This window comes from Vombatus ursinus, unplaced genomic scaffold (genome assembly GCF_900497805.2).
Source record: "Vombatus ursinus unplaced genomic scaffold, bare-nosed wombat genome assembly UNPS02004422.1, whole genome shotgun sequence".
In the NCBI taxonomy this organism is placed as follows: domain Eukaryota; kingdom Metazoa; phylum Chordata; class Mammalia; order Diprotodontia; family Vombatidae; genus Vombatus; species Vombatus ursinus.
In genome coordinates, this window is record NW_020944200.1 from 736,124 (window position 1) to 754,581 (window position 18,458).

At 35.2% G+C, this 18,458-nt stretch overlaps 1 protein-coding gene across 2 annotated transcripts in view; it reads right to left on the reverse strand.

Moving 5' to 3' along the window:
* Positions 1-503: 503 nt before the first annotated feature.
* Positions 504-18,458, reverse strand: part of NSUN3 (NOP2/Sun RNA methyltransferase family member 3) — a 36,981-nt gene continuing 19,026 nt past the window's right edge. For both annotated transcript variants that reach the window (XM_027835919.1, XM_027835913.1), the window contains exon 6: positions 504-1,544. In XM_027835919.1, coding sequence (XP_027691720.1) covers positions 1,277-1,544 — 268 coding nt within the window. In that variant the 3' untranslated portion in view covers positions 504-1,276. The remainder of the gene's footprint in view (positions 1,545-18,458) is intronic.

An 18,458-nucleotide genomic window follows, 5' to 3' on the forward strand; every position in this document is an offset into this window, starting at 1 on the left:
TTTCACATGGTGGAAAAAGTGATACAAGGACACTCTCCAGGTTCTTCTTAAGAATTTTGGAATTGGGGAGCTTGGTGGCACAGTGGATAGAGCACTGGCCCTGAAGTCAGGAAGACCTGAGTTCAAATCTAGACTCAGACCAAACACTTCACTCTTACTAGCTGTGTGACTCTGGGCAAGTCACTTAACCCCAAATGTCTAAAAATAAAAATTTAAAAATTTAAAATTTAATTTAAAAAATTAAAAAAAAAATTTTAATTTAAAATTAAAAAAAAAAAAGAACTTTGGAATTGATTATGTGACATGGTAGACACTGGCACAGGACCAATCAGCATGGTGTGCCCTCATCAGAGAAGGTGCTGTGCTCTATGAGCAATGCAGAACTGAAGAAGCTCAAAAGAAATGCAAGATGTTCAAATTTAAGGAATCCACCTCAAATCTTCACATGGACTATTTGTGCCTGACCTGTGGTAGAATGTTTGAGCTCATATTGGTCTGATCAGCCACAGTCGGACACACTATAACTTGACTCTAGCACAGTGATGTCACTTTGGTCTTCTTCGAGAACAAAGGACAACAAATCACCCAACCAACCACTGGGGGTTGGGGTAGAGAGAGGCAGCTGGGGAAAGAGGGCTGATCATGAAAACACAACTGCCTCTATAATCTTGGCTAGAAAAACCACCCTAATCCCTGGTTTAGATCAGGTTACTCCCAACTTTGATGAGGAGAAAAGTAAAGAAAAAGGGATATGTCCCTAGGGGAGGACCTAGCTCAGGTTGGCTTCTGTTTACAGAAACCAGGGTCCCATTTTGGTGGAACCGAGCCTAAGCTGGTTAACAAGGAGATACCCTGGGGTTTGGGACTGATCACAGAGACTAACCTTTCAGGAGTGGGATCTTTCACAAAAACATGAGGAAAAAAATGAATTCACAAATTAATATCAGTTAATATTAATTTTCCTCAAGGTTTAAAACATCAACACTTAAATTTTTACTAACAAAAATGTGCATTCTGATGATTTTAACTATAAAATATCAAGTAAAATACAGGGCAAAATAATTATCACCTACAACCACTTCAAATAATTTTTAATGATGTATTTCCAAGAAAAAAAGCCTCAAGCATAGATTCTATATGAGGGGATAAAATATGAATCTAATAGACTAAAATTCCAAATACCTAAGAATAGTATCAGCATAACTGTTTACATACTCCTATGTACAGATCATGCAAAAAAAGAACAATTTGTCTATATGATTTATAAAACATATGTTCAGGATACTGATTTGTTTAATTTTGCTACAAACATCGGGCCCCAGGCTTTACCTTTGTCTGGAAGCACCAACAACCCATATTCCTGTCCATTAGGAGCAAATGTGAACTCATGAGACACTGCACTGGCCATTTCCTTCATGTCCACTGGGATTATGTTACTATGAGAATTTAGGATTTGATCGACCACATCAATGTTTTCTGCCTTGGAAAGGGTGCATGTAGAATAAACAAGTGATCCTCCAGGACGCAATGCCCTGATTGCAGATCTACAAGTAATCAGAAAAATATATACATAAGGTTGGTATGAGTTAAAGAAAAACAAGAGGCTATCAAGCGAAAAAAATTAACATAATGAAAATTTCTTGATTAAGCTGAGTTAGCTTTTAAAAAATAAGTTAGGCCGTTCTGTAATTTTTAATTCTAGTCTTAGTTATACCTTAACATATTCTATAATTATTTTTCTTCCAATTTTTGAAATTAGATTAATGTAAAAGTTTTTGTTTGGTTATTTTTACCACAATTCAATATTCCTTTTGTTGAAAATGCATATTATATTTTGTTTTTTATTTGTAACTTTGTCATTTTTCATCTTAGCAATTAATATTTTACAAACTATCCCAAACATAAAGACCTACAATCAGGGGTGTGCTGAAGCTAACTCAATCCAGCCTTTGAAAGCCAAATGTTAAATTATCAATGTGATCATTTATACCTCAGAAACTGGCAAATGCTACAAATTAGGATTTATTTTAATAATTATCTAGATTTAAGAAAGTGATAGAAAAAACGTTAATAATGTAAATTAAGCTTAAGAATGTTTCTGATACACTTTTCTTCTCAGGAGAGCTGGTTGTTAAACATTTACAAACACACTGCTACCTACAGTTAATCCTCTTTGAGGTAGCCTCATGACAAAAAAGACAAAATGACTAATATAAATAAAACCTATACCTTTTTATATTACTCAATTGCCTGATTTTTCACGCACACTTGTTCCAGTAGAAAGTTAATATATTGGTAGTCATCTATGTGATTAAGAAGGGGAACATCTGAAGAAGAATGAAATTGAAGACTGATTCATATAGCTAAGGATAAGCAGATCCAAAGGTGCTTCCCCCCCCCCCAACCCATTAACAAGGGTTAGTTTAATCATTTGTAAACTTAGGTTGAGTAAAACTAATTGACTTTTCAGAACTCAGCCTCTTCACTATGTGGCCAAACTCTTCTGAGTGGTTATGAATCTGAGTCACTTAACCTCTGCCTCAGTTTCCTCAACTGTAAAATGGGGGTAATAAGAGCACCTACCTCTCAGGTCTGTTATGACAAATAAGATATTTATAAAGCACTTAGCAGAGTGCCTGACACATAGTAGGTGTTTAATAAATGTATGTTTCCTTCCTTCCTTCTTTTCTGAGATAAGAGTACAGGAAAAGACAGTTTCCGAGATGAAGTGGAGAAGAAGGAGCTTCATGAAAATGAGTTCTACTTTCTCAATTAAAATATGAAGTGAAAGTCTCAGCTAGGAAGGTGCCTGGGAAGTGTGAAAGGTTTGAGAAACCTTCAGACAACCTCTGTATGTAGTGAGATCTGACAATAAATTGTGGAGGAGTGAAAATTATGTGTTGTTGCAATTATCCTTGAATCTCCTATGATTTCTAATATCATGTTGGAAGATTCTTGAAGGTTGAATTTTACTTTAAAGAATAAACAGTATCTCCTGCACTCTCCTCCCCAAAAGAATCCAGCCTTCTCGAAAGTCAGATTTCTAGAAGGGCTTGAGACCTTCAACTGCCTACTATTGTACTCTATCTTCTCCAGAAAAAAGCCAACAAATAAAAGACATTGAAACTTTGAAGTACAACTCCTCAGCAATGTCGAAAACTCAGCTATTCAGAAAGATTCATTCTTTGACCATTCTTGACAAGTCTTGCTTTATTTAGAAATGCTCATATCAATATCATTGGTATTTTATTGACAAAAGGAAAATAAGCATTTTCTACAAGCTTTTCTCCTCACTCTTCATCTTTCTGCCCTTCCCTTTCCCCCTACTTAGCTGTCACAGTCCTACAGAAGAAGGGGCTTACCTCTTGTCCTTTTAGATCATCTAGTCTAACTCCCAGTCACTAAAGAAGCTACTGGTTATATCTCACAGATTGCCCTATGGGACTAAACTGCACAATACAGGAACCACAGACATTTGTAAAGTATAGAAATTATGAAAATATGGATACCATTACCACACCCTTTTGTGCTATTCTCTAACTAATCACTGCCTTAAAGAAGCCAGATTATACAGTAAATGCTTACAAAGACACTAGTTAGATGATTTGGCACTTTTCCCCTTTCCTGGGGTGATCAAGGAGGACACACAGCTGCACATCTAGGTGAGGGGGGCCCTTAGACCCTTTCTCATCTGAAGCCACAATAAAGTCAAGGGCATGAGGCCCTGCTGTTGCAGAAGGGTAACAGCTTCCTTCTTCCAGTTGCCTATGGCCTTACCCTAGCTGCCAACACATGGTCCAGGAGGGTATGGCCCTGAAGCTACTGATTCTGTTCTGACTCTATTTTATCTATTCTTTCCGGCTGCCCCTAGATGAAGGAATATTGGATTATTTTGCAACCTTGTAATCTTTGAAAGGTTAAGAGAGTGAGCTAACATAATCCTGGAACCCAGAATCCAAGCCAGCACTGTTCAAAGGAATGACTGGAAACCAGCTCAGCAGTTAAGTTAACCATGCAGCCAAGATGCTGGATCCTACAAGAAGAAAGGGCTCATCTATCAGGTACACCACATTCATAAATGAACTTGGTAGGTGAATGATTTGTTAAAAAAAAAAAAATTACTGTAAGTTTGAGCCTACTTTCCCAGGATCTAAAGTGATAGTATAGGGGTCAGTATGGTAACCAGGTTTGGGAAGTATGGGAGGTGCTTTTGCTGTGCATCCTCAGCACTGAGCACAGTGCCTGGCACACGGTAATTGTTTAATAAATGCTTGTTGGTACATATGTGATGTATGTGTGCACAAACATACATACATATTTCTATACATATCTAAAGAGGTTTCTAAGTGAACACTATAATACATATATGTATACATATTTATGAACAAATGTGTGCACACATATATGTATATGTGTGTGTATACTGTTCACTTAAGGAACCCCCTGAAAATATTTTATTTAAATTACTTAATGCTCATAGGTTGCAGAAAAGCACACCAGAAGTGGACTACTAGAAATAAAGCAGAGCACTGGTAAAAATCACATAGCCTTCCCTGTGCTTATGTATTAAAGATAACTTAATTTGGACTAAAGTAAAATTATTTTAAATTTTGAAGCATCTAACTATAAATATGCAAAAACATCAATTAAGGAACATATTCACAAGTCTTACTGCTTAAATAAAAATCATATGTTGTCAAAACACTATCAAATCAACTGCTGGCAGTGAGGAAGTGGAGATAGTAGCATTAAGTTAATCAGTTCTCTCCCCCAAAACATGAGAGATGGCCAGAGGGGGGTGATTAAAATTGGTTCAATTTACAAAAGCATTCATTTTCCTAGAGTTAGATTTGCTTTGTTCCAACTTCACTGTTTTTCAACTGTTACCATGCCCTGGAAAACTGATGCACAAATATTCCTAATTCACAGAAAGCAATAACTGAAAAAGACTTAGTAATAGAAATTGATGTATTAGGGGCCAGGACAAATTACAAGTAGTATATAGATGACTCTTTAAGTTTCAGTAATCTTAGCAAAATTCATATCCAAACAAGTAGCAATCAGGTAAAATATAGTGAGAAAGGAAAACAGAAGAAAATGACTAGTTGGCTTTAATGCCTTGTTTTTAGAAAAAAAAAGTACCAGCCTGAAAAAAGTATGAACATAATGACTGAAAAACTGAACATTTTAGAATGTCATGGAGACTTGATAGTTATTAAAAGTCACAAAGTAAAGGCCGTTTCATACAAATATCAAATTAAACAATGGAAGGCTATGTTATTTTGTTCCAAGGGTAAATCATAAGTATTTCAAATACAGTATGTTATTTTTATAAATTGATATTAGAAGTCTTGGCATAACACTTTATATGATACAAATTCCACTTTTTAGTTGTTTCTTTTTGTGAACGATTAGATATGTGGCACTCTGCTGGGTCAGTGTCAATTGGATCACAAAATTTAACCCTTTTCTGCATTAAAAAAGGCAAAATACAGAAACAATAGCAACAGTGCCATCTTTCGGTCAAAATCACAAACAGAACTTGTTTTTTCATTAATGCTGTAAGTCATGATCATCAGGAAAATAAATCCTTTTTAAATCCTCTCTGTATGGTGCTCAAGCATATATTCAAGTCATATTCGCTGTCTTTCCCAATAACAATTTGATGCAAAATATTTATGTAAAACAACTACAGAAACCAATATTTTGGAAACTTTTTTAAAATAGGACCAAATCATATTTAGGTTCCACTTTTATCTCTTCCTCCCACTAAAACCAAACAATGAAAACCAGAATGACTACTCCTACTTTTTGGCCTTCATACCTCTTACATTGACTACTGCAGTAGCCTTCTAATTAAGTCTTCCTGACTGACTCCAAACAATCCTTTCTCCAATCTATACTTGGCAGAGCTGTCAAAATAATTGAACTGAACCACGTTACTTTCCCACTCAAAAACCTTCAGTCTGTCATTAGTTTCTAGGATAAAATTGAAACTCTTTAGCTTGTTATTTGGTCCTCCACAGACTTTCTCCAATCTTCTCAGTCTTAATTCCTTCTATTTCTCTTCATTTACTCTGTATTCTGGCAAAGCTGGACAGCTAGCTGTTCTCTAATATTGTCCCTCTTCTGTCTCGATTACTAATAGATACTTTCAGATACTAAAAATATCTTGTTCTGAAATCAAAGGGCCTGAGTTTAGATTCTTGCCATCCCTCCACCCCTACCCACTTCTTATTTTTCTGACCTTGGGCAAATCACTTTATCTCTGTGAGACTCATTTTTTCTCATCTGTAAAAATAAAGGAGTTAAATGTTTAAATTCTAAAGTTCTTTCTAACTCAGAACCTATGATACGTATGGTGAATTGAACTGAATTCAAAGTTTATTCACCTACAAGCAAACTAAGAGCTCAAATGAGGGGATAAAGTGAGATCAACAAACTTCCCTTATGATATTACACTCTTAGCAATTTCTTTTTCAGCTTAGAGAGAGGTTATTGCTTCATAAAATGAAGCTAATTTATAGGAGTTCAATGAAAAACAGTAATTAACACTGCCAAATGATTGTTCTGTCAGAAATTTAAACCTTTAAAAAAGGTCATTTTTAAAAGAAAAGGTATACTTTCCTCAATTCTCAAGTCTGACAGATTGGTCTCACCAAATTCACATTTAATCAATATATTTAAGAAGCCCTTGGCCTTCCTGCATAAAATTCCTGCAGAAGGTAGAATCTTAAGATTCCTGCAGAAGGTACAGTCTGACCTAAGTCTTGAAGGAAGCTAGCTTGGGAAGCTTGTAGGTAGAAGTGGAGAGACAGCAGACAAGGGGGCTATCCAGTGGGGGGAAAAAAGTAATAACAGTTACTATTTACATTGTGTTTATGGTTTGCAATGAGCCTTACAAATATTACCTTATTTGATGCTCACAACTTTGAGGGGCAAATGCTATTAAATTCTTCATTTTATAGATAAGGAAACTGAGGCCAACAGAGGTTAAGTGATTTGCCTAGGATCACAATCCTGGCAAGTGCCTCAAACCGGAATCAAACTTGGAGTCTTCCTGAGTCCAAGTTCAGCGTCACTGTGCCACATGAATTTGGTAGAGAACAAGTCATACATAAGTGAAAAGAATAGCTAGACATTAAGGGGATTAAAATGTAAGACAACTGGAAAGATAAGAAGGGTTCTAAATTCCAAACAAATGACCTTGTCAGTAACAGGGAGCTATCGGAGCTTATTGCAAAGAATAACAGAGTCAGTTCTGAGCGTGTGGAAAATCAATTTTGTATGTTAAGTGGAGGATGAACTGGACTGAGAGAGATTTAAGGCAGGAGAATAAAAAAAAGAAAAAGGGGGAGAATTTGAGAGACAGAGAGACAAAGATAGAGACAGAGAGACAAAGATAGAGACAGAGAGACAGAGATAGAGACAGAGAAGCAGGATGGTTCTTGCCCTAAGGAAGTTTACATTCAAATGTGGCAAGATAACATATAAAGAAGTATTTAGCTTTAGGGCAGCTAGAAAGGCCCAGTGATCCTTACACTACAAAGCTACAAATGGCAAAGCAGATGCTAATGCATCTTTCTCAGTGTTATTTCCAAAACCATGGCTATTTCTGACATTAAGCCATTTGACAATGCTAAGAACTCTGATGATGAGAACTTTTTCTGAGTCTCAAGGAGCCAGTTTTGCACAAGTTCAAAGGAGATGCCAACTTGCTGTAATCAGGTGGCCCCCAAAGTCACTCAGGCTTTTTAGAATATATGAGCTCAATATGCAAAAATACAAAAAACAAGGAATATTAGGAATGTAACAATACAAATACTAATACTAATTTTAATTAATGGCAAACTAGAAACTTACAAGCAAGACATAAAATAACCCATCTGTCTTACAAAAGCAGTGACCAAGATTTTATAGTAGTTTTTATAAGGTGCTATGTTAACATCTATGTGTTTTTATTTTGTTTCTCTGTTCTTTGCCACTGTTTTTCACTGGGGCCAGCCAATGGAATTTCCCAGTTACCAGGACTAATCTATTTTGCATTATGCTCAGTGTTGGGAAATGCTGACTTAAAAGTTTCTTTGAAATTTTGGTATAAATATCCAAGATACCAGGGAGGCAACACACATTTGTTCCACATGGCAACAGAACATACAGAAAGCTCCAGCTATGGCATTAACTTCCACTTCCATATAACAGAGATTCCTTAAAATTCCTTCCCTTATCTCCCTAGACAGGCAACTAATGACTTTAGCTTCTTATGTCTGATTCCTTGCAACAAAGTGGCATTTTTTTTGACAGTTCTTCTATCTTAACCAAAAGAAAGAACAGAAAGGGAATTTTTCATATCAAGATCAAAGCAGTTATTACTAGACCCTGGAGTCTGAGTGGCACTAACACTGATTCCAAATGGGAGAAACCTCTCAAATTTCACAAAATTTTTGTCACAGAGTAGATGGAAGGTATGTAAGGACAGAGGCCCTATCATTTCAAGAACTTAAATTCGCCAAAAAAACAAGAACTTATTGAGGAAAGTGGGGAAATAATTAATTAGGCAGCATTAACAACTTCCTAAAGAAATTAAATAACTGTTTAATGGAATGTATTATTAACTATTTGTCAATACAATGTATTTCATGGATAAATTTATAGTCATGTGGAAAGCTGAGATGGCTCTTGGAGTTAGGATTGGCAACTTTGATTTCATGGAAAATGTCATTTCTAGTAATGTAGAGGGAGAGGTTACTTTAGTGAGTATGGTAAACAGGATAAAGATAACAAAAAATGTTTATTAATATGATTTAGAACATAATAGGAATATTTGTATTACTAGATGTTCATTAAAATATTAATATTTTTAGCCAATTATTAACTAGTAGGTCCATAAAGTTGTTGCATCTCATGTGTTCTTTTTTATATGCCTCTTCTCCCAACTCTGTTACCCTCTATGTTTTATTTCTTTTCTTCCTCCAAACATTTATTGGATTTTGTTTTACTTACATTTCTTTCCTAGTCTGTAGTTTTTCCTCAAGCTCCCTGGCTTTTATAGTAATTTATTTCCAACTTTTTTCTTTTTGTTCTCCAGCAATTCCTATTTTTTTAATTTTTTTTTTGACCACTGTCTGTTTCTCATTGTTTCACTCTCCCATCAGGGGAAGAAGAGATTAAGCACTTACATGGCACTACTTTGTGCCATGTGACAGGCACTGTGCTAAGTGCTTTACAAAGACCTCATTTCATCTTCAAACAGCAAAGGTGGCACGGAATGGGGTGGAGGAGAGAATAGGTGCTCTTATCCCCATTTTACAGCTGAGGAAACTGAGGCAAAGAGAAATTAAGTGATTTGTTCAGAGTCACACAGCTATTAACTGTCTGAGGCAGGATGTAAACTCAGGTCTTCATGACCCTAGGCCCAGCACTATCCACCACACTGACTAGTTGGTAATTTATTATTCTTTGTTTAATAAAAGCAGAGGGTAGACAAACAAAAATGCCACAACAACTGATCTAACAAAGAAAAGAGAGAGTGAAAGGGGGAAAGCAGGGAAGTGATCAACCAAATAAACATCTTATTTAAAATTGTTTCAGGTTCTAAATTATACTTCAGTATTTCAATGGATCTGGGATCTCACTGATACGAGATATGCTTTCTAATGGTACAAGTTACAAACCCATATATACATTTTTTATCTTTTTCTATTCTTGTCCATTTCTTTCCATCAGTCTTCCATAAATGATTTACTCAACACACCGGATGCCTTTCTCTAAATCTTTAAAATCTCATATGTAACAGTGCAGGACACAGGCTTGCCCTCACTATATGACAGACCTTTTCCAATCCCTTTTCCAATCATACATTTCCTTGATATCTGTCTCTTAGGAACAAGAAAGAGTACATTTAGTAATATGCTGTGGCCTGCTTCAATCATGGCTTCTCCACTGCCCTCTGAGCCATGTCTTATAACCACTAGAAAACTAGTTATTTTTAAAATCTGAGTTACATATTAAACTAGAATTAAATGCATTTTTCAAAGCCTGAGGGGTACTCCTGAATCAAATTCCTAGTAATAAACTACCTATTATAAAAGTAGTTTGTAAATGCAGATCAAAAATTCAATGTCTCAATATTGATCACAATCACCTTGTGAGATTAAGTTCCTCTAGAGATTATTTTTTCTTATTACTGAAGTCAATTCTCTTTTTTGCTGAAAGGCTGATTTTGGTCCTTCGGGAGTGAATACAGACAACAAATAACTTCTGTGAAAGGGATGACAAATCATGGTTTATGCCATTCTTGAGTATTTTCTATTTTATGGGCTTAACAGTGAATGTACTTAATGACTGTATTTCATTTGTATCACTATTTTGAAAAACCTCTGAATAACCCAAGACCGGGATTATTCTACAGCTTTCTTTTACAACATATATTCCTTAAATTTTTTAAGCTACTTTTGGGGATGGAAAGTAAGAGAGCTATGTCTCCTTTAAGAAAAAGAAAATATGTTGCAAACATCTCCAGCAGAGACCAAGTTACAAAAATGTTTGCAGATATAAAAGTTTACTAAAGAAATATGAGTGATTAATCACCAATTACATGGTAATTCCAGTTAACTGTGGGGAAGAGCACAGTTAATTAGGGTTCTTTGGAGGGAAACCTCTTGATTGTAAAAAGGATAGTCAGAAGGTTTACTGATAAGCAATACTGAATACTAGCTTCTTCTGAATTAAGCCAAGCCCTGTAAGACGAAAAAAAAAAAAATAAATGGAATTTTTCCTAGTGCAAAATTGAAGGAGGGAAGCAAAGGGAGGGAATATACTGACAGCCAATTAGGAGTACTTAGAAGGCAAATGACATCTTTTCACATATAAATTCAAAACAGAAAATGATTAAGGTAAAGCTTACCTTACACTGGAGTTACCAAAAACTGGAGTTGGGGTTAGAGCTTAGTCTAAGTCCTAGAAGGACTTTGACTCTAAGAAAAGATTTAGGGTAAATTTTCTATTTAGAACTAGGAGAGAATCTGAGAATTTAAGTAAGCAATGATTAACAGTTGTCTTCTCTAAAGTTCTATTCCAAGGCCACACTGGTGCACAAATAACTGTGGATTCTCAGAGTCTATGCAAACAATGGACCGGCTTCAGAAGTCTTACCAAGTTGGAGAGACTTCAAACATGGGCCTGGTAACAAATCGTGTCTATCATTTAAGGTAATGACCAAAAATTTTCCTAATGTAAAGAACATCTTCAGAAGGTGGGCTAGTAAGTCATTAATTTTTCAGCGATGTTAACTTAAGAATGATGGAGAGGTTGAAAAATTTTTGTTGAATGAATGAAGGCATAGTCACACTGATGAAATCATGAATCTTACAAAATACCAAAGTAAAGTATTAATAGCTTAAGGGGGTTTTTGTATTTCATTACACAGTTCCACTTTTTTTTCCAAGTCAATCTACTATTTTTCAATATTTACTATTTTAATGACTTTTAAAAAAAAAATATATGGCATAGGTATGGGTGTGGAAGTGATGTGATTTAAGAAGAAAACTAGCTACTTCCTCTTGGATGGTCTAATTGATGAAGCCCTAGTCTCAGCCCACAGTAGACCTGCCTTTAGACCAGTGCTTCTTAAACTATGGGTGGCAACCCCACATGGAGTCATGTAACTGAATGTGGGGGTCACGAAAAATATGGCAACAGGAAAAGGTTTCTGAATGTGCAACAACCAAAAATTAATTAAAAATCAAATGTGTAATGAATCCAAGGTGATTCTGGCAGTACTTGCCTGTGCTGCACTACGCAACTTCGCTGCAGCCTTGGATCTGAACACACAACATGTGCACTTTGCACACCACACAAGGCCAACAAATGCTGCCAGAAACACCTCAGCTCAGATTTGAGACTACTGTATGTTATGAATTGCTGTGTTTTTACTGTACATGCAAAATCATTAAATGAATTTTAGCTTGGGATTAGGACAGAATTTACAACAATTTCTAAAAAGGCCGTAAAGATACTTCTGCCATTTTATACTATGTATTTATGAGAAGCAGTGTTCTCAAAATTGATATTCATAAAGTCAAAATATCGATCAATTCTGAAAAACATTGAAGATGCTCCATATCCTGTAGTATCAAATATTCCACCAAAATTTAATTCTTTATGTCAAAATAAACAAGCACATCCACCTCAGTATTTTTACATAAAGAATTAAATTTTGAGGGGCAGCTAGGTGGCGTAGCGGATAGAGCACCGGCCCTGGATTCAGGAAGACAGTTCAAATCCAGCCTCAGACACATATTAATAGCTGTGTGACCCTGGGCAAGTCACTTAACGCCATTGCCTAACCAAAAAAAACAAAAACAAAAAAAAAGAATTAAATTTTGGTTTGATTTGCATACCTATTTTATATACCTTTATACCCAGGGTCATGTAAAAATTTCTTGGGTGAAAAGGGGTTGCAAGTGGAAAAAGTTTAAGAAACCCTATTTTAGACAAAACTTCATTCCGCCTCTAATTCAGGAGCAGACCAAGCCCTCAAAAAAACAATGGGGGAAGGATCTGTAAAGGGTGGGGTGGGGTGATGGGCGATTTTTTGGGGAATCTTCTGTTCTTTTTTTCACCCACCTTCTTTTCTACCATTTAAATCTGATTACTCATAACACAGACTTTCACCAAAGGGAAAATGATTGGCTTCTTTTACTTTAAAAAGTTTATAAAATATAATAATCCATAAGATTCCCTTTCATTTAGCCCAAGAACCCCCCAGCCAGTACAGAATACATCAACTTAGAATGAAGGTCCAAATCTGTCCCTTTATCTCTTTCATAATTCACCAACCACTGCAACTTTGCCTTCTTCTTCCCCCTCCCCTTTTTCCACTGCCTTCCCCTTCACAAATAATGAAACACTTAAACCAAGGCCAATTATGAACAATCATTTTATAAAGCCAGTAAATTCAAAACTTACTCAAGGGGTTCTCAATGCCTATATTCCATAAATATCCTTTTTCTATCATGGTTAAGTCAATCTTTTGTTAACTGCTAAATGACATTTTGCTCCAGCACAGACCATGAACTACCAGGAATCTGTCCTGAGACAGGCACAGATGAGGACTGTTAACAAAACTGAACAGATGAAAACAATGAACATAAAACATGGAAGGAAATGTCAGTAATCTATACATGATGACTACAAAGCAAAATTTTATACGCACTGATATCAACTACATATTTTTTAAAAGAAAAGAAAGGAAGGAAAACAGGTCTCAAGGACACAACTTCAACAAGACCCAGAAGGGGATAAAAAAATAAAAGTATTAACTTTACTGTTAATTTACTGTCTGTTGTTTCTTTTGGCTCTTCTATGTTAAAGGTTGAGTATAAATATGAGTAAGATTTTGCCCCATATTTTACTTGTTTATTTCACTGTTTTTCTTATGGTTATCAAGTATATAAGAAAAACAATTTAAAAAAGAAATTCATATAGCTTCACCAGATGAGCAGTATTTACTTTTAACAAAAATTCACAAATTAAATTTTGCTTGTCAAACACAGAAGGGAAAAAACCAGAAGGGGTCCATGTTTTATATGTGACTGACTTCTTAAGGAAATGGGTGACATGATGCATTACATTCACTAAGACATTCACATTTCTGTTAAAAATCCTTAAGTTTTGGTTAGGTCCTTTTCACTTAAATCATGCAAAATTTCCTTGCACTACCTCTATAAAATGTTTGAAGAACACCAATCTTTACATTATTTTTAGTATTGTTTTCCCTCAATTACCTCTAATATTTGAAGAGTACTGAGGTGATACATTATGACAAATATTCACAGAGAACTGATTTGTTCAGTACAGTACGTGACAAAAATCCCTCATCACAGGCTATTTTGGAAAATGATTTGTTTGTATTGCTAATGGCAATAAGATAAAAGTTTTTCAAATTCCACATATAGAGAATTACAATAATGCTCTATTATTCTCTTTTTTCAACCCTCTCACCTTTAAAAAAAAGGTTTCGGGCACACACATGTAACAGTTATATCTGTAGCACATCTTATAAATTCAATAGCAAAGTCTAATCTTCTGATTATGATGATGATGATGGTGGTTAATGGATAAAAGTTATTAATTATATTCAATATTAAACTCATCCTTTTTAGGATATATATACTGTCTTCATAGTCTTTGAATTCAACAAAGTGAAAAATTCTTCAGGTGATGCAATGGATAGAGTTTTTGAGTTAGGAGAACCTAAGTTCCAAACCAGCCTTAGAATACTTACTAGCTGTGTGACCCTGGGCAAATCACTTAACCTCTGTTTGCTTCAGTTTCCTCAGCTGTGAAATGGGTATGAAAACACCAACTACCTTGGAGGTTTATTGCGAGAAACAAATGATATATTTGTAAAGGGCACAGCACAGTGCATGGCATCTAATTGGCACTATATAAATACTTATTCTCTTCCCCCACTCATATTAAGAAAAAACGTACATTCTTGTATCTGCACTTTATAGAGTCATTTCATTCGGGCTTATCCCTGGTGACTAAAGAAGATCATATACTTATAGATGACCTTAGAGGTCATCTAGTACAACCCCCTCATTTTACAGATGGGAAAACTGAGGCCTAGAGAAGTTCAACAATTTTTCAAATTCAGACATTTAGTAAGTGATAAATTAGCACTTTTGCCACTGTAACCATGATGCTTCTCCACAGTTTATAACTAATGTTGGAAAAAGAAAATATAAAGAGTTTATAACTCTAAACTGAGGGTGTGAATTTATGATCTATTTATTTTTTCCATCATTTTTATTGTTTTTCTTTTTTTAATTTATTTTTAGTTTTCAACATTCACTTCCACAAGATTTTCCAAATTTTCTCCCCATCTAATCCCTCCCCCCACCCCAAGATGGCATGCATTCTGTGTACTCCTTCCCCTAATCTGCCCTCCCTTCTATCTCACCCCCCCTTCTCTTAACCCCTTCCCCTTCTATTTTCCTGTAGGGTAGGATAGATTTCTATACCCCATTTCCTGTATTTCTTATTTCCCAGTTGTGTGTGAAAACAATTTTTTTTAACATGTATTTTTAAAACTTTGGGTTCCAAATTTTCTCCCTTCCTCCCTCCCCACCCACCCTCATTGAAAAGGCAAGCAACTTGATACATGTTATACATGTGTAGTCATGCAAAACACTTCCATAGTAGTCATGTTGTGAATATGATCTATTTAAATATGATACATGCAGTATACAAAATTATAACTTTTTCAATAGCTATAAACAGTTTAGATCAGGGATTCTTAACTTTTCTGATGTCATGGACAACTCTACTCTGGCAGTATAGTGAAGCCTTCTCAGAATAAAGTTTTTAAATGCATAAAATAAAATATAAAAGACTAGAAAGGAAATGAATTACATTTAAATAAAGATGTAATTTTTTCCTTTCAAAATTCAATGGACCCCCTAAAGACATTCCATGGGTCCCTACATGAAAAAACTCTTGACTTAGATGACTCTATGAAAAAACATAGGTAAGGCAACTCCTGCCTATAATTCTAGTATTAGAGAAAAACACTTATTACTCCTTTACAAGATGTCAGATTTTCTAAGTATCAACTTGTATTTCAGGTAAGATGATTCAGTCAGCAGTTTATAAAAATCTGTGTAATAACAAAACCATGCTCCTGATTTGCTGGGGCAGAGGCCAGACCATGCTGACCTTCTAAGCTGTCTTTGGCGCTTGTGGGTTGAGAAGTCTGGAAACCGCCACTATTGCCAGTGATTCAATAAAGGAATAGTTTACCTGTCAGATCTCAACTTTATGAACAAATGAGATCAAGAGTATTACTAGATGTAAAATATATAATTCTGATTATATTAAAAAGTTTTTGCACACACACCCACACAAAAAACAACACAACCAAGATTAGAAGGAAAGCAGAATGCTGGGAAACAACTTTTACAGCAAGTGTCTCTAATAATGGCCCCATTTCTCAAATATATACAGAACTGGTTCAAATTTATAACAACAAGTTATTTCTCAATTGATAAATGGTCAAAGGAAAAAAAACTAGCAGTTTTCAGATGAAAAAATCAAAGTTTTCTACAGTAATATGAAAAAATGCTCTAAATCACTATTCATCAGAGAAACACAAATTAAAACAACCCTAAGGTACCACCTCATACCTATCAGATAGGCTATTTTGAAGAAAAGGAAAAGGATAAACATTGGAGGAGATGTGGGAAAATTGAGACACTAACGAACTTTTGATAGAATTGTGAACAATTGGAGAGCAATTTGGAACTATGTCTAAAGGGTTATAAAACTATGCATGCCCTGCAATACCACTACCAGGTCTATTAGGTCTATATCCCAAAGTAGTTTTAAAAAAAGGGAGGGGGGTGGAGAAGTGAAAGAGAAGGACTTATTTGTACAAAAATATTTATAGCAGTTCCTTCTGTGGTGGCAAAAAATTTGAAATTGGAGGATACCCATCAATTTGGGAATGGCTGGACAAGCTACAGTATATGATTGTAATGGAATCTACTACTATGCTATAAGAAATGACGAGCAGGCTGACTTCAGAAAAATCTGGAAAGACTTGTATGGGCTGATGCTGAGTGAGAAATGAGCGGAACCAGGAGAATGTTGTACACACTTAACAGCCACGTTGTGCAATGATTAACATTGGCAGATTTAGCCCTTCTCAGCAATGCAAGGATCTAAGACATCTCCAAAGGTCTCATGACAGGAAGTCTGAATGCAGATGGAAGCATACTATGCGCTATTTTTTTTCTTCAGTTTTGTTTTGTTTCCTCTTTCTGATGGTTCCTCCTATTGGTTCTAATTCTTCCTTACAACATGACTAATGTGAAAACATGTTTTATAGGAATGCATATGTATAGCCTATATCAGATTGTGAGCTGTCTTGGGGAGGAAGGGGGGGAGGGGGAAGGAGAAAAATTTTAAACTTAAAAGCTTATGGAAATGATTGTTGATAAATCAAAATTAATTAATGAAAAAAATTAAAAAAAAAAAAGAAATGATGAGCAGGCTGATTTCAGAAAAATCTGAAAAGACTTACATGAACTGATGCAAAGTAAGTGAGCATAACCAGAAGAACACTGTACACAGTAACAGCAATATTATATGATGATCAATTGTGAATGACTTAGCTATTCTCAGCAATACAATGATCCAAGATAATTCCAAAGGACTCATGATTAAAAATGGTATTTACCTCCAGAGAAAAAACTGATGGAGTCTGAACGCAGATCAAAGTATACTAATTTTCACTTTCTGTATTTTTATTCATGTAGTTTTTTTCAAATTTTGGTCTGTATCTTCTTTCACAACATGACTAATATGATCATATCCTTTACATGACTGAATATGTATAACATTAAATTGCTTACCATCTATGGGGCAGAGTAAAGGAGAGAGGGAAAAAATTTGAAATTCAAAACTATAAAAAAAGAATGTTAAAAATTGTCTTTACATGTAATTGAGGAAAAAGTTATATATATACACACACATACACTCACATTTTATATATATACATATATATACATGTTTATGTGTGTGTGTGTATATATATATGTATATACTTTTTTAAAAAATATTTTTTAACAAAGAATTTTTATATTTATTTTATTTATTTATTTTTTGAGGCAATTGGGGTTAAGTGACTTGTCCAGGATCACACAGATAGTAAGTGTCAAGTGTCTGAGGCTAGATTTGAACTCAGGTCCTCCTGACTCCAGGGCTGGTGCTCTACCCACTGTGCCACCTTGTGGCCCCATATATACTTTTTTTTTTTAAAAGAATGTGGAGGTTTGACAAGAAACTGCAGGAAGAGACAGAGATAAAAAAAAACTAAAAAATTAAGGGCACTTAAGGAGAAATTATTAGGATGCTGTGTGCCAGGAGAAAAAGAAGGCAGTTCAGGCAACTTCTGGGGACAAATTCCAGTGATATGACCCAGCTGAAGTATGGTGGAGAATAAAAAAGGTTGTACTTGAAACTGAGGGGGTGTCCAGGGCCTAGGATAATGAGTTCCTACTGACAAAGGGAACAGATGAATATCTCATGCCTTAGGTGAAAATATGAGGAAACCAGCAGTGAAGGTGAAAAGAATCTGAAGGACTAAGCCAATGAAAGGAGGGAAACGAAATGGGAGCGAAACAGGGAGAACCTATTAGAAACTAAGCAAACAACTCAAACTTTATTTAATTTGAACTGAGTTACAGGAGACAACATAATTAACCTACCTACTTTTTAATGACTGATATCCCAAAATTACCTAAAACACAATAAAATAATTTCTCTACTAGAAACAGAAGACTTTTCTGAGACCTTCTCATACCCCCAACTGCTACTGTGCACTCCCTCTCAAAACACCTTGTATTTAATTACTCTGTATTTATTCTCTTTAGATTTATCTGTGTGTACCT